This window comes from Ictalurus punctatus, chromosome 9 (assembly GCF_001660625.3).
Source record: "Ictalurus punctatus breed USDA103 chromosome 9, Coco_2.0, whole genome shotgun sequence".
Lineage (NCBI taxonomy): Eukaryota > Metazoa > Chordata > Actinopteri > Siluriformes > Ictaluridae > Ictalurus > Ictalurus punctatus.
The window spans coordinates 24,296,059-24,321,900 of NC_030424.2; the positions used below are offsets into that span (position 1 = coordinate 24,296,059).

The following is a 25,842-nucleotide window of genomic DNA, read 5'->3' on the forward strand; positions in this document are numbered from 1 at the left end:
GACAAGGACCCAATCCTGTAATCAATCAGGCAGTTATAACGTGTGTATGTATATATATATATATATATATATATATATATATATATATATATATATAGATAGATAGATAGATAGAGATAGATAGATAGATAGATAGATAGATAGATAGATAGATAGATAGATGGATATAAAGGATATTTGCAGTATTAAATGTGATCATTACAACTAGAACTATATTGGCAATATACTAAATTCCTACTAGATGTTTATTTCAGTACTTGCCATTTTCTCAATATTAGTCTCTTTATTTTTCGATTTTAAATTGTCTCTTGCCATGTCATGTTATACCATGTTACATTTGACTGCAGCACTTTGGCCTCGTGTCTGCTAAATTAAAAAAGAAAGCTACAGCTTTAATGTGCTCATCTTCTTTGTTGGTCTCCTTCAAGAGACCATGGATGTCCGTGTTTCAAAGCACTTTCCCAGATGAGACGCGCTTATTCTATTTAATCATTTACAACCCCAAGTTCTGCTCAAATAGACTTTTAAAAACAAGGTATTCACCAGTTTCAAACTGCTGTAGTTTGTGAAGTATGCCTTTGATGGCTGTGCCATGAGTTGATTGGATTGGGATAAACACAACAGGCAGTTATGAGAGAATATCTAATGCAGTAAAGGAGACTGGGAGGCACGGCCCTGCTAAAGGGCATGCTTGTGCTGCATTCAACCTAATCAGGTTTCAGCTGTCAAAAATGACTTATATCCTGAGCCGTAAGCACACTCCCAATGATTCTGCACGAGAGGGAGGAGTCTGAGTTCAGAGGGGAATGCAGGCTAATGCAATTGAATTCAGTAAATATATACTCATAATATAGAATTATTAAAAATTATGAACTTTCTAAAAATGTTAAAAATTCATATTGGACTGTCTACATTTTTTAGTCTATTTCAACCTAGACTGTTTAATACATTTTTCTTTTTTCTTGTTTGCCCCTGTGGGCTTCTCTTCTGTTTGTGTCAGAGCAGGGCTCATCCTCGCTCTCGCATTTCAAGTTCCCTTAGTGCGCACAGCATTACTGACATGTCAAAACACAAAGATCAGAGAGAGAGCAGACAACTTTTTTTGCAATATTTCTCAGATGCTCAGTTTGTGAGAATAAATTGTGTGAGTCACACAGGCTGTTTGAAATCATGTGTCTGTCATGGTAACTGACGCATCTTGTCAAGCTGCACAATAGCATTTGATCTGTGGTGCACGGAGAGGGTCACAGTGTACCAGTGAAAGGTATAATTATGCCTTGAATATCCTTGAATATCAAATAAAGATTTATAAATTACTACATTAATGAAGAATGGATGTCAGTATAGCTTGGTGCAACATGGCGGATATAACATAATGCAATTCAACTCAGTTTTATTTGTATAGCACTTTAACAATTGACCTTGACACAAAGCAGCTTTACATAAATTTGAATGCATATTTAGATCCCCAATGAGTAAGACAGATGCGTTAGTGGCATGAAAAACATCCTGAGATGACATGAGACAGAAGCTTTGAGAGGAACCAAACTCTTTTGTGGGAAACTAGATAGTGGAATTGTAGTATATAGTTCCATTTCAAAGGGAACTCAAAAGGTACGTGAGCTTCACGCTGTGGGAAGCGCCATCACACGTGACCAGTATCTGAAGTTTGTGTGAAATCATGCCTATTTATAGACCCGCCATTGTCATATGACGTGGCATTTTGCATGTCGAGTGAATATAAAATGGTGCCTGTAAACCACATCATCAGCCTTATTATCTTCAGTAAAGATGGCATGTCAGCTCGTAAAAACTCTTCACTTCCTCTCTATTTAAAAAAATATAAGTATGAGTCAGCGAGAGTTCAGGAAGTGTGTTATTCCTTGCTCTGGTTTTATTATGGAGGAGGGTGGACACACTTTCTGTGTAAAGTGTCTGAGGGTGGAGCATGCTGCAGCTGCCCTTGAGGGGACTGATTGCATGCTTTGTAAATGCTTCGCAGTCAGGCAGCTATGCTCTCAGCTCGCTCTCTTCTCAGCTGAAGGGTGTTGGGTTTCAGAGCCTTGCGGCTGAGGCAGCCAGCCGGCTCAGGTCCTGAGGATACCGTATGGATCTGGAGGAAGAGTCGGATATGCTGCTCTATCGCTTGCTCTGTCCTCCAAGTCTGACTCGCCGCTTCTGGGTTTTGGAGCTCACTTCATGAATCCTTGTTCAAGTATGGAGATTCAATCCACCCTCTCTGACTCTGAGGAGCAATTGCACTAAAAATGGAGAGCAGCACTCAAGCTATATGTACACTATAAAGAGCTGCTTGAAGTGATTATTAGGGCTGTAGAGAAACTGAATTTAGACCAGCCCGGGGAAGAGGAAGTGGCTCATAGCAGGCTCCCCACAGACAACTCCCCTTTTTTCCATAATTGCATGATGAAATATCACAATTCCAGGGTAAACCGTATACCAGCTGTATTTATAACCCCACGACATCGGACTATTTGGTCAACGTCAGGAATGAACAGTACGGGTATTTGGCTATGCCGAAGGTGGAGGAGGTGCTTGCAAGCTACCTCTCTCCATCAACAGAAGGAAATTTAGGGGGGGCAGCTTTGCCATCCAAGCCATGTAAGGCCACCTCGGCATTGGCTTGCAAAGCCTATGTGGCAGCGGGTCTTGCTTGTGGGTCACTGCATACAAAGGCAGTGTTGCAGGCCTACCAAGCAGACCTGCTGAGTGAGCTCGACAGTGGGGGTGGGGGGTGGATTGGGCCCAATGCAGTGGCGGAGCTTCGCAGCACCATGGATTCGTCTCTTCGAGCGACCAAGCAAATGGCCCGTCATATCGGCCATTCAGTGGGTAGCTTGGTTGCAGCAGAGAGACATCTATGGCTCAACCTCTAAGTGATGCGGGATAAGGATAAGGTCTCTCTTCTGGATTCCAATGTTGAACCTTCAGGCCTGTTTGGTGGCACAATTAACGCGATTGCCAACAGGTTTTTGCGAGGTATAACAGCAAACGGTGGCATTCAGCCAGTTCCTTCCCCATTGTGTTGAGTTCGCCTGGGCATTCATGAGTGGACCTCGGGCCAGCACTAGTGTGAGAGAGGCACAGAATGTGAGTGCGAAGAGCCAGGGGGACCAGTCGGCCACAGTCGCAGCCTGTTGATAGGCCTGATCTGAGAATGATCAATAATGCCAAGTAGGCAAAGAAGGAACGGTCCTGATGGGCTGTGGAGAGAAGTATCAGGGGACATAAAAGGTTGTCATAAATAGTGGCCATATTTCTAGCACTGAAATTCTTTCTTCTTCAACTGAGGGGTCGCCATGTGTTAGTTGTAACAGACAATACAGTGTTGGTCTCATATATCAACCATCAAGGAGGGTTACATTCGCGGCCCCTGTTCAGACAGGCACAAATAATTCTCTGGGAAGAGGGAATGTTTGTGTCAGTGAGTGCAATGTACATTTCAGGCAACCGTGGCAGATATCCTGTCGAGGCAGGGGCTGAGGCCCGAGGGTTGGAGGGTACATTCACAAGTGGTGGAGTCCATATGGCGGAGGTTCAGCCAAGCAGAAGTGGATGTGTTTGCCTCTGAGGAGACAACACACTGCATGCTGTGGTTCACCCTCACTCCTCCTGCATCATTAGGGCTGGACATCATGGTATACACAAGGCCGAGGTCACGTCTTGCACGCCTTTCACCAGTCGCTCTGCTTCCAAAAGTTCTAGCGAGAGTTTGCCAAGACCATCTACATCTGCTGCTAGTAGCACCTTATTGGCCAGCTCGAATATGGTTCTTGGAGATAATATCCCTGCTAAACAGCACTCCCTGTGAGATTCCTGTTAACAGGAATCTACTGTCTCAAAACAGAGGATTGATTTATAACCCTCGGCCAGAACTATGGAAAGTGTTGGTCTGGCCCTTGAGGGGCACCACCTCTTAGATTCTGGTCTCTACAACCTGAGTTGGCAACCTTTTTTAAAAGGTTGGCACCTTTTACAATTAGGGTCTGCGTGACCACCATTTCGGCTGGCCACGACCCTATTGATGGATCCTCTGTAGGGCAACATACTCTAACATCATGGTTTACGCATGATGTCAGGCGAGGCCCATCTGCAGACCACACACACCTTCCTAAGACCTGTCTGTGGTCCTGGAAGGTCTGTCAGGCGCCCCGTTTGAGCCCTTAGAGTCAGCCTCAGAGAAGCTTCTGACTCTAAAGGTAGCTCTTTTCCTGGCCCTGACATCTCTCAAGCGAGGAGATCTAAAAGCTCTCTTTGTTGCCCTTTCTTGCCTTGACTTTGCCCCTGGATTAGCCAAGGCCTTCCTATACTATACCCTAGGCTGGATATTCCTAGAGTGTCTATGTCTGCTGCCCAGCCAGTAGTGTTGCAGGCTTTCTGCCCTCCTCCGTTCCTCTAACTGGCACAAGAGAAATTGCACCTTCTGTGTCCAGTAAGGGCTCTCTGTACTTATATCCACTTCTCCAGCCAGTGGCGTAAGTCGAAGCAGTTGCTGGTCTGCTTTGGTGGCGATAGTAGAGGTGATGCTGTGTCAAAGCAGCGCATCTCTAATTGGATAGTGGAAGCAATCTCTATCACTTATGAGGCATGCGGTCTCACTACGCCTCTGGGCATAATCGCTCATTCCACTAGGGGAGTCACCTCCTCGAAGGCTTTGTCCAAAGGGGTACCCTTACATGATGTGTGTGCTGCAGTAGGGTGGTCTACACCGTACACATTCATTCGATATTACAGTTTGGACATGGTTTACACCCTGGGCTTGAGTGTCTTGCAGTGACACTTGGGCTCAGACCTTTTTAAACAGCCCATACCCTCAGTATGGCGGAATGGGTATACTCATTCCACGTCTGGGTTATGCATGTAACCCTGTTCCCTGAGAAGAGAACGAGATGTACATGCGTAACCCAAATGTTCTTGCTGAAGCTAGCATCCATAAAAACAATGTTAAAGTGTTTTTAGTCAAGTTTACCTAAACTGTATATGTCTCTGTTCTTCTTTCCTTAAGTAGACATGTTAATATCTAGTATTTATGAGGATAAATAGATTCCCATCTTATTACTTGATTAAAGTCCTGTATGACTGAGAACTTTACAGGTTGTTTGTCTCTTTTTTTCAATTTGTGCCTCTTGGTAACTTTAATCCGGCCATTGGTGAATCCTGAACAAGAGCACCTGTGGCCCATCAATACCCTGCAGGCATGTTGAAATTTTTCTACTTTCCCTTCAATTTGTGTCCCATGACCACAAGACCAAACTGCCAATTCAGTAGCTGGGGTGACCAACATCCACAAATCTGAGGGTTGAACCGAACCAGGTTGCAATGTGTGAGCAAAATGAGTAATATTTGCCCTGATGTTCACAAGAATTATGCACTTAATGATTGTGTAAATCAGATGGTACTAGGACAGGAATTGCCTTTCGGGATGATATTTTTGGTTCATACTTTCAGAAAGGACATCATTTGACATGTCACAGCATAGCCATGTGAATTCTCTTGGCAACGAAATGTGGTTCTAGCATAAACATATGACTGCACATAGTGATTGTGTAAAATTTAGCATTAAAAAAAAGGCCAACTGGAAACCTTTCCTCTATTGTGTCTTTCAGTTTATTTGTTTTCACTCTGTCCGGTTTGATTACATGGTTTTGGTAATCAGAAATATTGCTTCATAATATTTTTCAAGTATTACTTATTCCCTTGGTTTTAAGCCAATTATATTCTAGTCACACATATTTAATTCAAGTTTAATTCTATTCTGTAGCAATAGAATTAAACTTGCACTGTGGGATATTCCTCATTTTTCAGTATGATTAATATGATTATTCCTCCCACACAAATAGCTCATTCCTGCATACTATTTCAATACATATAGTCTGAAACTCAGCATCTATTTCACTGCAGCATCAATGTATGTTCAGAATGGCACACACAAAATGTCGCTCATAATTATGATTTATTGGAAACCAACTGTGTGCATTCAAAAGGGGATAGGTGATGGCTGTGGATCAGGATTAAAGCCTTTTTATTCCACTGGGATTTCAGAGTCATCATAGTGGTCCCCCTGCTTTTTCAATTCTGCTTGCTATTAAGGAATCATTCCAGTGGAAAGCTGATTAAAATTGATTTAGGGTTTGGGCATAACTGAATTTAATGATAAAAAGGTCCAGGGGAATCGCTGGATGTTATCTTAATGTGAGACTGCCCATTTATGTTCTTAATGTAAAGTGATGATGGGAGGGTGAGTGTGGAGATTGCTTGTTATTCCCAAGAAGATACAGATAGTAATAACATCAAATTTCACGGACACCTCCATCTCCCAGACAGATTTCATTCTGTAGCAGTGTTTCAATATTCAGACCATCAAGAATGAAGAAACATTCTCAAAATAAGCCAAGAAAGGCTAGAGAGGTCTGAAAGGTTGAATGTCAGGGCTCTTGCGTACAAAATATCATTAAGTACAACACAACATGATTAACATAACATCAGATTCATTGGCTGACATTAACCATAAAAGCTTGTTTGTTTCTGTTTTTTTTTTCTAAAGCTTCTAGATCTCTTCTCAGTCTCTCATCAAATTTGTAAAATAGAGCAAACAATGTCTATATATCTTTACCAGTGAACTGTTAACTATGGGGGTCCCTCAGGGATATCTTAAATTACAATGTAAATATAGTTTTCTTAAAGTCCACAAGCCATGTAATGATACATGACTGAGGAAATATTGTTAGTGATTCTTCATCTTTTAAACAAAGCTCACCCACTACCCAGTGAATCATCCAACATGTATATATATATATATATATATATATATATATATATATATATATATATATATATATATATATATATATATATATATGATGAAAAAGACACCTCTCTGGGTTATCTTTTGTTTCCCACTGTGAAACAAGTGGAAGCTATAGGCACAGTATTGTACATAAGCATGACTGATTTGGTCCTTCTCTATAGAGTGCTATCTCAAAATGAAGTCTGCATCTTTAACAGACAGGCTCTGCAGAGGTATTGGCCCAAAATGTAATTGCTGTGTTTGTAAGGGCAACCTGACCTGTTTTTTCTTATTGCCTTTTCAGGCCTTTGTACATGATCTACCATGGCCAAAGTGTTCTGCAGCCTCCTGCTTCTGGGAAGTACAGTGATGACAGCCACTGCATGCCCCAAGTACTGTGTCTGCCAGAACCTGTCTGAGTCTCTAGGCACCCTGTGTCCTTCTAAAGGCCTTCTCTTTGTCCCACATGAAATTGACCGTCGGACTGTCGAGCTGCGACTGGGGGGGAACTACATTATCAGGATTACACAGCAGGATTTTGTCAACATGACAAGTCTTGTGGACTTGACACTTTCTCGGAACACCATAAGCTCCATCCAGCCTTTCTCTTTTGTGGATCTTGAGACTCTACGCTCACTTCATCTGGACAGCAACCGCCTAACCGAGCTTGGCCCAGATGCTCTGAGAGGTCTGGTCAACTTGCAGCACCTCATTCTGAATAACAACCAGCTGGGCCACATCTCAAAAGAGTCCTTTGATGACCTGCTCCTAACGCTGGAGGATTTGGACCTGTCCTACAACAACCTGCAGAGTGTACCCTGGGAGGCCATTCGGAAGATGCTCAGCTTGCACCAGCTCAGCCTTGACCACAACCTCATCAGCCACATTTCTGAGGGCACTTTCACAGACTTGGACAAGTTGGCCAGACTTGACCTCACATCAAACCGGCTCCAGAAGCTTCCACCAGATCCCATATTTGCACGGTCACAGACCACTGTAGTGCTGAGTACACCATATGCTCCTGTGTTATCCCTTAGTTTCAGTGGAAACCCACTTCATTGTAATTGTGAGGTTTTGTGGTTGCGACGACTCAAGCGGGAGGATGACATGGAGACTTGCGCATCTCCTCCAAACCTAAAGGGCCGGTACTTCTGGTATGTGCGTGAGGAGGAGTTTGTCTGTGAGCCACCTTTGATTACTCAACATACACACAAACTTCTGGTGCTTGAAGGTCAGACGGCCAGCCTACGCTGCAAGGCAGTAGGTGACCCCATGCCTTACATACACTGGGTGGCTCCTGATGACCGACTTATCAGTAACTCCTCACGAGCCACTATTTACGAGAATGGCACCCTGGACATCATGATCACCACCTCAAGGGATTATGGCACTTTCACTTGCATTGCCTCCAATGCTGCAGGAGAATCCACTGCCTCAATTGAACTCTCCATCATTCAGCTGCCTCATCTCAGCAATGGCACAAACCGTACCTCACAGCCCAAGTCCAGGCTGTCTGACATCACCAGCTCCACAAAAACCAGCAAAGGAGAGACCAAACCCCAGCCAGAACAGGTGGTGTCTGTGTCAGAGGTCACATCTGTCTCTGCCCTGGTCAAGTGGGTAGTGAGCAAAACAGCTCCAAAGGTGAAAATGTACCAGCTCCAGTACAACTGCTCAGATGATGAGGTCCTGATTTACAGGTAAACATTCAAAGTGTCTTTGCCCTCTTATAACTTGTGAATACTAATCAGATTGGGAATACTCTTCCTCCTTCTCTGTCTCATTCCATTCTAACTATTTTACTGTTCTTGTTATTATATTGGTGGAAGGACTGAAAAGTTCCTTTAAAAGTATAAATCCAATAACAAGGTTAAGTCAGGAAATCCATCCATTTTCTATAACACTTATCCTACAGGGTCACAGGGAACCTGGAGCCTATCCCAGGGAGCATGGGGCACAAGGTGGGGCACACCCTGGACAAGGTGCTAATCCATTGTAGGAAACAAGATAACATGCAAACTACACACACACACACACACACACAGGGCAGTGGCAGGAATCAAACCCCCAAACCTGGAGGTGTGAGGCAAACATGCTATCCACTATGCCACTGTGCACCCATGGAAAAAAATCCTAATTAAGATATATGCTTGAGTGCAAAGTGCATTCACATTTTTTTTTTGCAGCTATTGTATTTTCTGCGTTTACCAACAACAATGAACATTTGTAATTCTCAAAACAATACTATGCATAATATAGGACTTCATCATGTAATACAAAACAGCTGAAAATTTTATTCAGTATCCTCAATCCTATATTCATAAACCTTACCCTACATTCAAACACTTGTATGTTGTCTCTTTTGCACTCTCTAGAGTTTCTTTAGTTCTTTTGAGAAATCTTTTGACTAATTGAGTATTAGTCAAAATGTATAGCCTACAGTTCTATACAATGTAGACACACCACATTTTGGGGAAAAAAAAAAAAAAAAAGGAAATAATTGACGTTATGTGTTGCTTCTTACTAGATTTGTTGGCAGATTAGCAAAGCAAGATAAGTGTACTAGCTGCATACACTCACCAGCAGCACCAACAAACTATGCTACTTCCTTCCAAGCTGTTTTTTCCACTATAATATCTCTGTTCACATTTAATAACAGATCATACAAGACAGGATAAGAGGAAACCACAGTGATAAGTGTATGTTAATTTTTTTTGTCAAACATTTACTGGGACCTGTAACACTTTAAAGATGGGCAAGAAGGACGTGGGAACCAGCTAAACATAAATGTAAACTTTAATCATAATCAGAACTCACACATAACAGAAAAGTGCATGTGCATCTCTCTCTCCCTCTGGAGTTTCCAGCCACTCCTTTATCTCTCTCTCTCACTGATTAGACAACACAGTGCCAGGCGTGCTTCTTCACAGCCTGGCCCCTCCCTCCTGCTCATCACTTGAATCATTTGAATTTGTGGATTATCATTGGAAGAAATGTTCAAATGTTGCTTGCCATTCTGTAGCTTTGGTGATTGTGTCTGAAATCACGGCTGTGTGCCACTTCATGTACATACAGAATGATGTGTTGCCTGTTGCTTGCTACTGTGTACATGTCAGTAGTTCTTAGTTAGATACAACTGGTGCTGATTGGATGCAGTTTTGACCCATGATAATAATTAAATTTCCCACTTCTTATCAATGAGAAGAATTATCTAGATTTTCTGCCTCTGCCTGACAGGCTGATATTCTATTCTTGTAATGACACATAAACTAATTATGTCATTATTCAATTCAATTCAGTCAGGCCCACTGCTACCCCAGGGCAACACGTGTAGAGCTTGTGAGTGTGATGATTAGACATTGCTATCGTTATGTGAATGCTAGGCTAACTGCAATGTGAGAGAGTGTGCCTGAACCCCGAACATTATCAGGAAGGCTATTCCAGAGTTTAAATGTGAAGAAGCGCTACCTCCTTTAGTAGACTTTGATATCCTTGGTATTATCAAAAGTCTGGAGTTTTGTGACCTTAAAGAGCGTGAAGTATTGCAGCCAGATAGAAGATTGAAGATAGAAGATTGTTTAAATACAAAGGAGCTTGACTGTTTAAGGCTTTATATGTGAGTAGCAGTATTTTATACTAGACTTCACATGTCTAAGTGTCTTTGGGCAGGACACTGAACCCCAAGCTGCTAGCACTGTGCATGGCAGCTCTGCTACCATTGGTGTGTGAATGAGAACCAGTGTAAAGCACTTTGTAGAACCACTAAGGTTAAAAAATCACTATATAAGTGCAGAATATTTACCATTACCATCTTTGGTCCAATTAGGAATATATCTGTTTTATCAGAATTTAGTAAAAGAAAATTACTGGTCATCCAGTCTTTAATATCTTTAACACATTCTGTTAACGTGGAAATTACAAAAATTCAATTGGTCTTATAGAAATATATAGCTGAGTATCATCAGCATAACAGTGGAAATTAATTCCATGTTTGCTAATAATATTTCCAAGGGGTAGCATGTATAAAGAAAACAGCAGGGGGCCTAACACCAATCCTTGTGGCACACCATACGTTACTGCCGTTAAGTTAGACAGTTCATTTAAACAACCAAAATGGTAAAATCAGATAGGTAGGATCTAAACCATTTTAATGCTTGTCCCTGAATACCAAAATAGTTTTGTAATCTATCTAAGAGTACGTCATGATCTTTGGTGTCGAATGCAGCACTGAGATCAAGTAAAACATGCAGTGAAATGCAGCCTTGGTCAGATGCTAGAAGTGAGTAATTTGTAATTTTGACAAGTGCTGTGTCTGTGCTGTGTTGGGGTCTGAAACCAGAGAAATTCTTCATAGATACCATTATTCTGCAAAAAGGAGCATAATTGAACAGACAATCTTTTCTAATGTTTTAGACATAAATACAATGTTTGAGATTGGTCTGTAATTTGCTAGTTTACTAGGACCTAGTTGTGCTTTCTTAATGAGATGCTTCATAACCGCCAGCTTGAATGTTCTTGGGACGTGACCTAGAGATAAAGAGGAGTTAATAATATTGAGAAGACTCTCTCCTACTACAGGAAGCGACTCTTTCATTAAATTAGTGGGTATGGGATCAAGTATACATGTGGTTGATTTTGATGTGTTGATATATTATTTTTTTAAACTCTTCCGGGCCAGTAGCAGTAAAGGACTGCGATTGTATTTGGGAAACCATATTGGAGGCTAAAACCTGTGATGCTGCTGTTGGTTGTACATTTCCAATTATATTCCTGATGCTTTCAATTTTCTCAGTGAAGAAATCCATGAAGTCATTACTACTAAAGTGTGTTGGAATGTTCAGTTTTGGCAACATTTTATAATTTTTTTATCTAGATATTTTAGTGAATAGAACCTAGGATTGTTTTGGTTAATTTATAGGAGTTTCTGCCCTAGCAGCTATTAGAGCCTGTCTATAGCTAGACATATTGTCCTTCCACACAGTTCGAAAAACCTCTAGATTTGAATTTTTTCCATTTGCGCTCAAGATTACAAATTGCTCTCTTGAGAGCATGAGTATGATTGTTGTACCATGGTGCAGGATGTTTCTCTCTAACATTTTTAAATTTGATAGGGGCAACATTATCTCGGGTGTTAGCATAGTCCCCATATTGCTAGTCATCCTTTCAGGTTTGACCGTATTTATATATACACGCGCAGTTGGGACAGATCATGCATCTTATTTATGAACATGTCCGTAGTGGTTGGATTAATAGTTCTACTCATTTGATAACGCGGTTCTAAATGGATAATCTCAGCTACAGGCAGTGTGCACAAGATGAGATGGTGATCTGTGATATCATCACTTTGTGGTAGAATATTTATATCGTTAACCTCAGTTCCATGAGATACAATTAAGTCTAATGTATGATTGACCCATGATGGGTGGGTCCAGTGACATTTTGTTTGACCCCAAAGGAGTTCAGTAGGTCTGTAAAAGCAAGTCCTAATGCCTTCATTTTTATTATATACGTGAATGTTAAAATCTCTGACAATCAGTGCTTTGTCCACATTAACTATTAAGTCTGAAAGGAAATCTGCAAACACTTTAAAAAAGCAGTGCAGGGCCCTGGGGGTCTATACACAGTAGCCAGAACAAGAGATAGCAGAGATTTTTTTTTTCCCTATACAGTGCATCCGGAAAGTATTCACAAAGCAAAGAGTTGAACAGAATTATTTTTTTAAACTTGGGCTCCTAAACATTAGATCTCTGGCACCCAAGGCAGTAGTTGTAATTGAAATCGTCACAGATAATAATTTTGATGCACTCTGCCTTACCGAAACTTGTCTTAAATCAAACAATTATATTGAACTAAATGTTACAGTATTAAATACAGGAATACTCTTAATATTACTCAGAGAACAGGACACAGGTACAACTCATTTGAAGTGATTGTGCTCAATGCTGCACTTTTATACACAGTGCATCTGGAAAGTATTCACATCGCTTCACTTTTTCCACATTTTGTTATGTTACAGCCTTAATCCAAAATTAATTAAATTCATTATTTTCCTCAAAATTCTATAAACAATACCCCATAATGACAACGTAAAAGAGGTTTGTTTGAAATCTTTGCAAATTTATTAAAAATAAAAAAAAAAAAGGCACATGTTCATAAGTATTCACAGCCTTTGCCATGACACTCAAAATTGAGCTCAGGTGCATCCTGTTTCCACTGATCATCCTTGAGATGTTTCTACAACTTGATTGGAGTCCACCTTATGCAATATACACATATATATATATTATATACTATATATTATAATTGATTGTAGACCTCCGAGACAGCGTTGTATCGAGGCACAGATCTGGGGAAGGGTACAGAAACATTTCTGTAGCATTGAAGGTCCCAGTGAGCACAGTGGCCTCCATCATCTGTAAATGGAAGAAGTTTGGAACCACCAGGACTCTTCCTAGAGCTGGTCACCCAGCCAAACTGAGCGATCGGGGGAGAAGGGCCTTAGTCAGGGAAGTGACCAAAAACTCGATGGTCAACAGAGCTCCAGTGTGTCCCTGTGGAGAAAAGAGAACCTTTCAGAAGAACAACCATCTCTGCAGCACTCCACCAATCGGGCCTGTATGGTAGAGTGGCCAGACGGAAGCCACTCCTCAGTAAAAGGCACATGACCGCCTGCCTGGAGTTTGCTAAAAGGCACCTGAAGGACTCTCAGACCATGAGAAACAAAATTCTTTGGTCTGATGAAACAAAGATTGAACTCTTTGGCTGAATGGCAAATGTCTGGAAGAAACCAGGCACCACTCATCACCTGGCCATCCCTACAGGGGATACCATCCCTACAGCGAAGCATGGTGGTGGCAGCATCATGCTGTGGGGATGTTTTTCAGCAGCAGGAACTGGGAGACTAGTCAGGATCGAGGGAAAGATGAGTGCAGCAATGTACAGAATCATCCTTTATGAAAACCTGCTCCAGAGTGCTCTGGACCTCAGACTGGGGCGAAGGTTCATCTTCCAACAAGACAACGACCCTAAGCACACATCCAAGATAACAAAGGAGTGGCTACAGGACAACTCTGTGAATGTCTTTGAGTGGCCCAGCCAGAGCCCAGACTTGAACCCGATTGAACATCTCTGGAGAGATCTGAAATTGGCTGTGCACCAACGCTCCCCATCCAAGCTGATGGAGCTTGAGAGGTCTTGCAAAGAAGAATGGGAGAAACTGCCCAAAAATAGGTGTGCCAAGCATGTAGCATCATACTCAAAAAGACTCGAGGCTGTAATTAGTGCCAAACATGCTTCAACAAACTACTGAGCAAAGGCTATGAATACTTATGTACATGTGTTTTTTTTTGTTTTGTTTTTGTTTTTTTACATTTGCAAAGATTTCAAACAAACTTCTTTCACATTGTCATTATTGGGTATTGTTTGTAGAATTTTGAGGAAAATAATAAATGTAATCCATTTTGGAATAAGGCTGTAACATAACAAAATGTGGAAAAAGTGAAGCGATGTGAATACTTTCCAGATGCACTGTGTATAAAAGTGCAGCATTGAGCACAATCACTTCAAATGAGTTGTACCTGTGTCCTGTTCTCTGAGTAATATTAAGAGTATTCCTGTATTTAGTACTGTAACATTTAGTTCAATATAATTGTTTGATTTAAGCCAAGTTTCGGTAAGGCAGAGTGCATCAAAATTATTATCTGTGACGATTTCAATTACAACTACTGCCTTGGGTGCCAGAGATCTAATGTTTAGGAGCCCAAGTTTAAAAAAATAATTCTGTTCAACTCTTTGCTATTGTCCGGTTTAATTGAAATCAGATTTTTTCTATTATATTTTCAATTTATCCTTTTCAATATTAGTCACCTCTACTGAGAAACTGTCACCTATCACCAGTCTACTCTTGTTTAATCTATATTTAACTGGTGGAGTGGTAGTGGGTGGTGGAGGACATTTACTGTCAGTGTTATGTAAATCACAGGGTCTACTGTATGGGATTTGTGTGGGTTGAGATCCTGCTACTGTGAAGTGTAAATACGTTGACTTATGTCTCTGTTATAAACTGCATGGAATACATAATTGAATCCTTTCCTCTATTCTTTATGATATAATTGTACCTGTGTCGAAGCATTATGCTATATATTAGTAACTGTAGTAGATGTGTTGTTTTCTTTCTTAGCAGCTGTTACGCATCTGTTCCATCCAGTCTTCAGGGAAAAATACATGAATCTCTGTTTTTATTTGCATATTTCAGTTTTGTCAGCTTGTGTTTGTAGCATTCTGCAGTATGAAGTTAACTGGTTTACTAATCCTAATTACATATGCTCATTTCTTTCTGTGTATAAATAATTAGCAGTTGGTCTTTTGTTTACCCAAGAATAATGAAGGTAACTAATCTGGCAGTTTGTTATCCAAAATGCTGTTTTAATATCTTAATACTATAGTGATACATCATTATGGCAAACAAATAGTTCTTTTTGCAAAAAAAAGTTGTTGTTTTTTTTATTCTGTTGATTACTGTGTGAGTTAAAGAAATACACAAATTAGACAGACAAAGGTAATACAAATATATTGAGGGAAAGAAAGTCAAATCCAGCAGCTTACAAATGACTAAAGTATTAAAGCACTTGTACTAAACTGTATCTACAATTGTTATGAACAATTTGAAATATGTAACCATTTTCTAGCTCACCAAAGTAATGAGGTAAAATTTAATTTAGTAAAGTATAAAATGGTACAGTAGTGTGCCTTGGAAAAAAGTATTCTCTTAGAGCAGAGGTTCTCAACCTTTTGTAACTAAAGCCCCCCCAAGCATCCCCTATCATGTGACAAAAAGTCGTTAGATTTGTCACTAGGCACCTTTTTTTGTTGCAAAATAGTAGCTGAAGGGGTCTGAAAAGTCACTAGGTTGGCAACACTGGTCTGCACTGACAGCTAGATAAAAGGCAGGCTAAGCTCTGCCTCTCCCCAGCAAAAAGAAAATACAGAGGGAGAGGGAACATGGGGATTTCATTTATGCACATTCTATTTGAAAAGCAATAAAATACACATACCTAAATGTTGTCCTGTCTGTATTTTTTTTTTCTTCTTCTTGAAAACAATTTGCGCCTCCCTGGTTGAGAACTACTGTCTTAGTGAAGAGACTGTTCACAGAACAAATCAAGTCAAAGTAGCATATTCTGAACACATCAGGGATCTAATCATAGAGGAACACAAATAAGGATACATGACCATCTGAGAGCTCAGGTCAGTCTACAAAATACACAAAGTGGACCAGACTATAGTCACACTGTCATTTTATACTCGCTTTTTTGCTGCCAGTACTGCTGTTATACTTGTGCTTCTACATTACACAATAGTTTACAGCTTACAGACCATGTTCTGTGTATCTATTGTCCTATGTATTTACTGCCCTGTGTATTTATTGTTTTGCACTCGTCTCACACTGTTGTGAATTTGCACTTTATGTAGTCTTGCATACTGTTCAGTGTTGCACCATCATCCTGAAGAAATGTCATTTTGTTCCAGTGTATACAAGTTATAAAGAGGAATGACAATAAAAAGCCAGTTGACTTGACTTGACTTTAGGTCAGGCTGTCCCTCTAAATTTTAAACTCTGAACTAGAAAGGGACTTGTTGGAATGACTGCTGTGGCACTCGTCACTTTGACTGAAGTACAGTGATCGGTGGCTGAAGGTGATGTTCATGGATCACGCGTTTCCAATGTGTTACACCAAAAGAGTTATGAAGAAGAAGTCTTTATTGACAGCAATGTAAAGATATTGAATATAGAAAAGTCAAACTATTTCTCATTGTTAGATTGTTTTTTAACAAGTATATGAATATGAGCCCTATTTCTAGATATTTGTACTAATTTCATGTTTGAAATGGTCTTATTTTATTTGCAGATCATTTTGTTTATTTAAATCATTCTTTTTTAGACAGAAGCAAAATTATCTGCCAGTAGAATGAGTAAATTTGTACAGCAATTAAATTAGTTAATATGTCTAGAAATAGATGTGATGGTCTTTTGTTTTGGATTTAAACTCATAATGAGAAATATTAGAGAACTTCTCCTTTATTCAACATATCTTCAGTTGCTAAGATATCTTTGTGTGCATCCTTGCTCACAAAGAATTTACGAAGTGCTACTTTATAGAGTCCCCAATGAATTGTTAGAAAGCACTGACAAAAGCAACACATGAGTGGTTTAACATTATGAAACCTGATGTCCTTGAGTGGCTCAGTTTGAGTTCTGCCGCCTCTTGCACCTATACCTAGTGTAGCCTAGTTTGAACATAAATGGCCACTACATTTTTGGTTACAAACTGTTAAAAAGGATTTCTTCAAGTAGATGGTCATGGTATATGATAAGTGAACATGGTTACCTTGCAGAAATACAGTTTCTCTAATGGAACATACTGTATAAAAGTGATGGATTATAAGACTACAAATCAGGTATTTTTATATAAATAAAATATTTCAAAAGTTTATCATAAATGTAATTATGATTTGTAATGGTCACTCTGGCCTATATCTCAGCATTGAGATGTGTTATGTAGTGTCTATTTTGTGTAATGTATTTCATACTGTTATCTAACAAACTACAATTCAACACATTACCTAATTAAATGTTTTGTTATGATCCAGCCAGAAGCCCATGCATTTTCCTGTATTCCCTGTTTTTCCCTTCCCCAAGTTTCCAGTGTTTTTTTCTCCCATGTTTTTCTGTTAGTGTGTGTTTGTGCGTGTCTTTCTGGGCGTGGCACTCCATGTCTCAGACTGTCTGATTGAATCTTTGACTCACCTGCTTTTCATCACCTCATCAATCAGCAGTGTATATAAACCCCGGTTCTTCAGCCTCTCATCGCCAGATCGTTCCGGCTTTAGTGAGGTCCACCTCTCACGCTTCTGCCTGCTCTCCTGTGGTTCACTTTCTGCTACACCCAGCACCACCTGCCTCCCTCCTGGCTCACCACCGCCGCATTCAGCTTTCACACCGCAGACAACACTGGAGTCGCAAGGGAGCCAAAGCAGCATCCATGCACTTTGTGAAGGTGCAAGGGGATAAAGCTAGCCTGAAGGGAAGAACCCGAAATTTGTATGTGTTGTCTCCAAACGCAAACCTCAGGAACTTCCTGTGACTGGACGATATTCGTATGTGGAAATATGCATCTTTCAGATCTATCATCACAAACCACTGGGGGCAATCTGCCCTAACAACCTCATGTCCCCTGATATGTCCCTCCGTGGCCCATCAGGACCGTTCCTTCCTTGCCTGCTTTGCTTTTCTGATCATTCTTAGATCAGGCCTCTTAGCAGGCTGTGGTTGTGGCACCCCGGTCTTGGAGGCCCGAGCGAACTCGACACGACGGGGAAGGAACTGGCTGAACGCCGCCGTTTGCTGTTTTGCCTCATGAAATCTGTCGGCGATGGCATTAACCGAGCCGCCAAACAGGCGGGAAGGTTTAACAGGGGTGTTCAGCAAGGAGACCTTACCTTTGTCCCCAATCCCTGAGAGGTTGAGCCACAGGTGGCTCTCCGCCAAACCAGGCTACCCATTGAACGGCCTATAAGATGGGCCGTTTGTTTGGTCGCCCGGAGAGATAAATCTGTGGCGTGGCGCAGCTCTGCCACTGCCTCGGGCCCAATTCCCTCCCAAGTATCAAGCTCACTCAACAGGTCTGCTTGATAGTCCTGCAACACTGCCATTGTATGCAGTGACCCACTAGCAAGACCCGCTGCCGTATAGGCTTTGCCCACCAATGCTGAGGAGGCCTTACATGGCTTAGAAGGTGATGGAGAGAGGTAGCTTGCAAGCGCCTCCTCCACCCTTGGCATCGTTAAATAGCCATGCTGCTCACTCCCCATGATGGCTGAGTAATCAGACGTCGCAGGGTTATAAACACGGCTAGTGTAAGATTTTCTCCAGAAGCGTGATATCTCATCATACACTTCTGGAAAAAAGGGGAGTTTTCTGCGGTGTGAGGGAGCTTTATATTTATTTTTACTGGAGAGGAAGCGCTCATCCAGCCTGCTACGAGCCACTTCCTCTTCCCCGGGCCAGTCTATATTCAACTTTTCAACTGCCCTAGTAATCACCTCAAGTAGCTCTTTATATGCTTGAAAGCTGCTGTCGGTTTTTGGTGCAGTGGCACCCTCTACCGACTCCTTGGCGTCAGCGAGGGTATTTTGGCTTTCCATAGAGGAAGGAGGAGTCGCGACGCGAGCTCTAAAGTCAGGCGGAGAGTCGGACCCAGAAGATAGAGCAAGGGATAGAGCAGCACTCGTCTCCGGCTCCTCTTCCAAATCCATACAAGAACCCCACGACCTTAGCCGACTGGTGGCCTCAGCAGCGGCCGGCCCAGATCCACGAGGCTCTGAAACCCAACTCCCTTTGGACGGGAAAAGAGCGAGTCAAGAGCGGAGCTGCCTAATCGTGAAATGTTCACAATGCTAACAGTCGGACCCGTCGAGGGCTGCTGTCGCATGCTCTACGCCCAAACACGTTACACAGAAAGTGTGACACACTTTCTGAATTCTTTCTCGTTCATTATTTCCCTCTCTTTTCTTTTTTCTAAAAAAGGGATAGGAAAGTTTAGAGATTTTGAGAAAATACAGAGTAGAAATGAAGCGTTTTTTGTCACACAAACAACAGGCATGCAGTCTCGCTGAAGATAATAAGGCTGGTGGCGTGGTTCACAGGTGCCATATATATATCATGTGACGTGCTTGATTCCCACGTCACCTGATCATGGCAGGCCTATAAGTAGAGGCATGATTTTACACAAGCTTCAGATACCGGTCACGCGCGCAAGGGCGCTTCCCATACTGTTATGCTAAATGCAACGTCGAAGTTCCCTTTGAAAGGGAACAACTTTTGTTATGTGGAGATTATGAGAAAATGTAGCACAGTCAATGTGTCACACTGCAGTTCTTCTGCTGATGTGGCTACAGCGCACTGTTGAAGGAAGGATAAATCACACTTCCATGGCCTGAAAAATATATAAGTTCTACAGACCATGCAGTTGGAGACTCAGTTCCTGTGTAAACTTGATAACACTTGCAAAAAAAAAAAAGTTTTCCTAACAAGGCCTGCATGTACTTTTTTATTATGATTATTTTTAAAAATATATGTTGCGTGTTTGTTTGTTTGTCTTAATATGCAATTTGGGACATTTCTTACTAAAGGTGATAAAAACAGGCCAGTGTTAATGAAAATCTGTTAATTTTGCCAAAAAAGTTACTTAGGAACAGCAATTGTTTATATAAATAAATACGACTGAAGGGCAGGTATTAAATTTGTGTTTACGAATGGTTTAAATTTGTAAACCATTACCGGCATTTGAAACCAAAATTATAATGTTTAATAATGGCAATTATGCTTTTCAGTGTTTAGATTTCTGTTGTCAATAGCATATAAACAGAACTCTCTTTATCTCGGTCATATCATATTTTGAGCAATTATTAGAAATATCTCACAGGCTTTAATTGATTATATACTTGGTGCATAATTATGCAGTATACATGGAATCTTCAGTTTATCCCTGTGGGAGATCTGAACTCACCAATGACTAACAGTTACCACATGCAAAATCCTCATTTAAATATTGTTTTGTCTCTCTGTTTTTCACCTGACAACATTCATGCAATTATTCTTTGTAAATCACTTGCAACATCCAACAATCTGCCTGCACAGTCTATCTGACTGCACACACAAATTAGTACTTATTATTTTTTTAAATGTTTTAAATCAGAGCCTAATTTTAACTGGAGCTTCAAACACTACCAACAATACATACAGTAATTTAGACTACACATGCATTTAGTTAGTTCTGCTTTTCATTCTTCCTTTTATCTGTACATCTTGATTCACCTTGTAGTCTGAGTAAAATAACAGATCCACCTAGAAAATAAGGCACAAATGCATTCATGTAATTGTTTTATTTGTGCTGAGAGCTCTCAGAAGAGCACAGTTGTCCAATCTTTTATGCTTTAATTAAAAATCTGTTTATATTTCACCATTCAGGAATCTTCAAAAGCACACTGCATGGTAATTTGTACGCCAGAAGAATGCAAAGTTGTTGAAACTGTTGAATTACTCATTACCTTTATGATTTAATTAGCCTCAAGATGACTTTTGTTTGCTTGTTTTATTATTATGTGTTTCCATTCCTCTGCAGTTGTCTATGTTTTATTGTCTTAATTATAAGAAACTCCAACAGTACACAAAAGAGTACTGGCAGATGCCACTGGTTCTTCATCACAGCTCATGATATAAGCTGTATACAAGCTAGAGGCAATAACAGAACTGTAAATACCATCAAAATGCATAGCGTTCAAGACACAAAATAGTCAGCTTGGCAGATACGATGCTTATATAATAATCAGTCTCAGTTTGTTTCAGAGTGCCAATGGCATATTTCATTTTCTTGCAGAGTAGCCACTTTGAATGTTGTTATGCCATGCTAATGGCTCAAGTATCACTTTATTATATATATATATATATATATATATATATATATATATATATATATATATATATATATATATATTCACTTGTTTGTCCGTCTATTTATGTTTTTTTTTTATTTGTTTGTTTGTTTAAGTTGAATTATAATTTAAAAACATATAGTTCACAAGACACACTAATAACTGAATTTACACAAATGAACCGCCTTGGTTATTAATACTGTGCGTTATTACCAGGATGATTAATGACTGTTTTTATCTTTTGTGATAGTTGTTCATAGGATAGAGTCCCTTGTTTGTCCTGAACAGTTAAACTACCCACGTTGTTCAGAAAATCCTCCAGGTCCTGCACATTCTTTGCTTTTCCAGCATCTTCTGCATATTTGACCCCTTTCCAACAGTGACTGTATGATTTTGAGAGCCATCTTTTCAATCTTAGGTCAATTGAGGGATTACAAAAGGGGCAAACATTCACTGATGTGAATGGGGTATGTAAATGGATGAGCAAAACTGTAAATTACCTGTAGGTGGCATTGTTATTTTGTAATTCCAGGGCTGTATCAACTTTTGCAGATGTACAAAATTTATTTTATTATTATTAATATTATTATTATTAGTAGTAATAGTAGTAGTATTTATAATGAACTTAGTTATTAAAGTGTTTTCATTGGACATCTTTAAGAACTGCTAAAATAAAAAGAAACAAAGAAAGCATGAATGCCACAAAAAAGAATGAATGAATACTTCAGTGCTGCAGTGAAATGATTATTTCAAAAACTACCATTGATTTTGGTAAATAAGGAAAGATCTTCATGTACTCGTCTTAGATTAAAACACTTGGAAGACTTTGCTCCTTGTTCTTTTAGGGGAAAAATGTTCTTTGAGGAGTCTTTGGATAATTAAGGGTTATTAGCTTTTCTTAAAGGGGTTCTACTTGGGACATGGTCTGTTTATTATATTCTGTATACAGTACAATTGTGTCCCCAGAGGGACAAACTGAAGAAATATGTTTTAGTTTTTACCTCAATTGCTATTCTGTTAACTGTTATTATTAAAGTGAAAATAATCAGAATTAAGATTTTACCATAGCAAAAGGATTTTTAATTGGTTTCTTACAATGTTCAGAGCATAATGAATATTTAACATGCTTTTGTAATTGTAAGCTTTAAATGATACAATCGCTACACAATCGTTTCACTGTCACCGTACATTTTAATTAAACAATTAAATTAACAATAAATAGCTTTGATGTCTGCTATTTTTGTTTAGTTACTTGAGGTTATTTGCAATATCAAAAGAAACTGCATATTCTTTGGTTTGGCCTCTTTAACTCAAAGCTGATATTAAAGCTTTGTCCTTTTTTATTTTTGTTTGAAGGATGATACCACTTGCCAGCAGAGCCTTTGTGGTCAACAACCTGATGCCAGGGATGCAGTATGACCTGTGCGTGCTCGCCATCTGGGATGACACGGCCACCACCCTCACCGCCACCAACATAGTGGGCTGCGTTCAGTTTGTGACTCGTGTCGACTACCCACGCTGCCAGTCGCTTCACAGGCAGTTCCTCGGCGGAACTATGATCTTGGTCATCGGTGGCGTGATCGTTGCAACTCTCCTGGTCTTCATTGTCATCCTCATGGTGCGCTACAAAGTGAGTAGCTCTTCCCAAGTCGCCAAGCTTGTATCAGTGAGCAACACTTACTCTCAAACCAATGGTGGAATGCAGGCAGCACAGTTGGTCAATGGGGCTCCTCCACCTCCAGCCCCCAAAGCCATAGTTGTGATGCATGATGAGGTTGTAGAGTTTAAGTGTGGCTCTTTGCAAAGCAGCCTCTCTTCCACTTCCTCAACAGACTCGATTGGCAGTGAGAAGGTGGGACGTTACGACCCGTGTGCCAAGTCTAGCAGTGGACCGCACAGATGGAAGCACGCACCAGCTAAAACAAGGGCAAATCTAGACCACCTGCTTGGAGCTTTTGCCTCTCTGGACATAAAAGCTCCTGCCAGAGATCCAGGTAACCGTTCCTCCACAGGGGCCATCATGGCAGCCACAGACATTCTTTCAGACAAGGAGCCACTGCTGGGCCGCGGAGACTCCAGGCTTGGCCGCTTGCTCAAGCTGCCACTGGAGAGCAAGCCCAAGCGCAGTCACTCCTTTGACATGGGTGATGTTGGTGCTTCGCAGTGCCTTAGCTACCCACAGCGTATCAGCAACATCTGGACTAAAAGGAGTCTGTCAGTGAATGGCATGCTGCTGCAGTGTGACGAGAGTGAGGGGGAAGGAGATAAAGGGACACTTGACAGCTCTGAATGGGTCATGGAGAGTACAGTCTGATTAATGGCCAATTGTCAGAAAAGGCCAGATTTTTGGCCTCAGTTCTGTTTGGATAAGAGCAAATGGGCTGACTTTTCAAAGGAAGAAGGACTCCTAGGACCAAATTGAAAGGATATGTACTGCATGAATTCCCATGTTAATGATTTTGTCCTTCTGTCTATTTGATCAAACTACAAATTCTAGGTTGACATTGTGAGTATATGAATGAGGGAAGCGGCAACAGCAAGGGCTGGCCCTCATCACTGAAGCCTGAACCTGAGGCTCTCGCTGACTGCTTTTGCAATTTGACAACAGATGTGGATTGATATCCAATCATGAATGATGTATGAGAATCTCAGAGAAAACAAAAGACTGTTTTTTTTTCCTTTCTCAAGCTAAGTGGATGTGCAAAAATGACACAAAAGACTAAATGCACAAATTTGATGAGAATACATTTGTATGAAAAGGATGAAAAAAATAAAATGTGAATGTAATCAAATACGGCATTTTTTACTTTTTTGTCATCACTTTTTTGTTTTTGCAATTTTTTTTATTTCTCTTTCATTCTTTTAAAAAAATCAGATAACCAATGATTGGCTGACTTATTGGTCTATAGGTTAGTATTCTTGTATATTGCCCATATATAGTTTCAAAAGTCAAATTAATATTAGAATGCCGTGTTTATGCTATCTGCTGAATGATTTATGTCATCACTGAGTGCTGTAATAGGAATAATAAATTAGAATTTTTAGAGGGGTATTTCATTATTAAGCAAACACCAAACATCAATAACTTCTAAGCTCGATCTATTTTTTCCTTCAAATCCTCTAATAGATTACTGGAAAATCGAGGATTTGTTTTGCCATTGGCTTGCCTTAAGGCACAGATTTGTTGATATTGGCTACTCCTTGTTTCTGGGTTTTTTTGTTTTTTTCATTTCATCATTCTGTCTAATTATTGCAAATAAATTCTGCCATTTATTTCTGTGGAAAAACATTTTATATGAAAGGCATAGAAATAAACAGATTCTGCGTCTCTTAAGTTGTAAATGTGATGATAAAGTTATCATTTCATACTGTATGTATTTTTTTCATTTGGAAAACATTTATTTTTATATTTGCAAAGATTTATTGGTTTATTGCCTTTAATACATACCACCATCCAATAATTATTTCAGATTATTTACATGAAATAAGAAGACAATTAATCCCACATACCTCCATTTCAGTTATGTTTTTATGTAATAATTTTTCTTACTGCTTTTGTGTAATACATTTTTTTAACTGCTTTTGGTGTATGATTATTTCAATTAAGTTTTGTACAACTATGTATGAAAGCAAGGTGTACAGTGATACTTTTATTTTCCTGGTCAGCATCAGTAAGAAGGTGCGTCGATGTGTGTATGTGGCGTTACATAGACATAGATTTTTCCCTTGGGTTGTAAAAAAACAAAGAAAAAGAAAAGTCTTCTGTGAAATATTTCTGTGATTAAAAGCTTTTGTTACAAAAATATATATAAATATAAATTCATAAAGTCATGCATTGCACTCTATTTCTTCTTTCCTTATGCAGTACTCAGATTAAGAAGGTGTCTTTATTTAGTCCACACAGTTGATGGCTCTCAGTGGCTATGTTTAAAGCTGCAGGAAATTCTCATTTGTCCCACTGCACAGATGCTGACTCTGAGACTGAGGATATTGCCGAGGCCTAACCGACAAGATTAAGACTGTAATTTAAGAAAGACTAAGTATTTCCAGTACATTGCTCTCTAACCATTAAAGCACTCAAGGGACAGGACTAAATCAGAATTTGTATAATGGATGTATTAATAAAGCATTAAATACATAGAACATGGACACAACAACTTCTTTTGGGTGATTACAGGATTGGGGTGCCATTTACGTCCTTCTTACTTATATTACATTTACTAATATTTATTTGAAGTAAAAGATATTAAAACGTGTCATTCACAACAACCTATGTGCATGATACTGTAAATAACGTAAACATAAATAAAAATTAAAGCATATTTATTTACCTGGGCTTTTAACTTTTAATTGTCTTAATTTTAAATTGTGCTGCTTATTTCTATACATTTCTGTTTTTTATTCACAACTATTACTATTTGGTCTGTCTGTCTTAATAGTATGTCATATTTTTTTCTCTTTTCTTTCATTATATAAGTTGTTTTAATTGCTCTTATTATTTGTCTTTTTGATCTTTGCCATTTTAATATTTCCTGGTTTAATGT

General features: G+C 39.8%; 1 protein-coding gene across 4 annotated transcripts in view; it reads left to right on the forward strand.

Annotated features, from left to right (window-relative positions):
- The window catches only part of LOC108269515 (leucine-rich repeat and fibronectin type-III domain-containing protein 2), a 144,838-nt gene extending 119,714 nt beyond the window's left edge, over positions 1-25,124 (forward strand). For 3 of the 4 annotated variants that reach the window (XM_017475456.3, XM_017475457.3, XM_053682827.1), the window contains 2 exons: positions 7,110-8,505; positions 22,655-25,124. In XM_017475456.3, the coding sequence (XP_017330945.1) occupies positions 7,130-8,505; positions 22,655-23,612 (2,334 nt within the window). In that variant the 5' untranslated portion in view covers positions 7,110-7,129 and the 3' untranslated portion in view covers positions 23,613-25,124. The remainder of the gene's footprint in view (positions 1-7,109; positions 8,506-22,654) is intronic. The other variant, XM_053682828.1, reaches the window with a different exon arrangement.
- Positions 25,125-25,842: the final 718 nt, after the last annotated feature.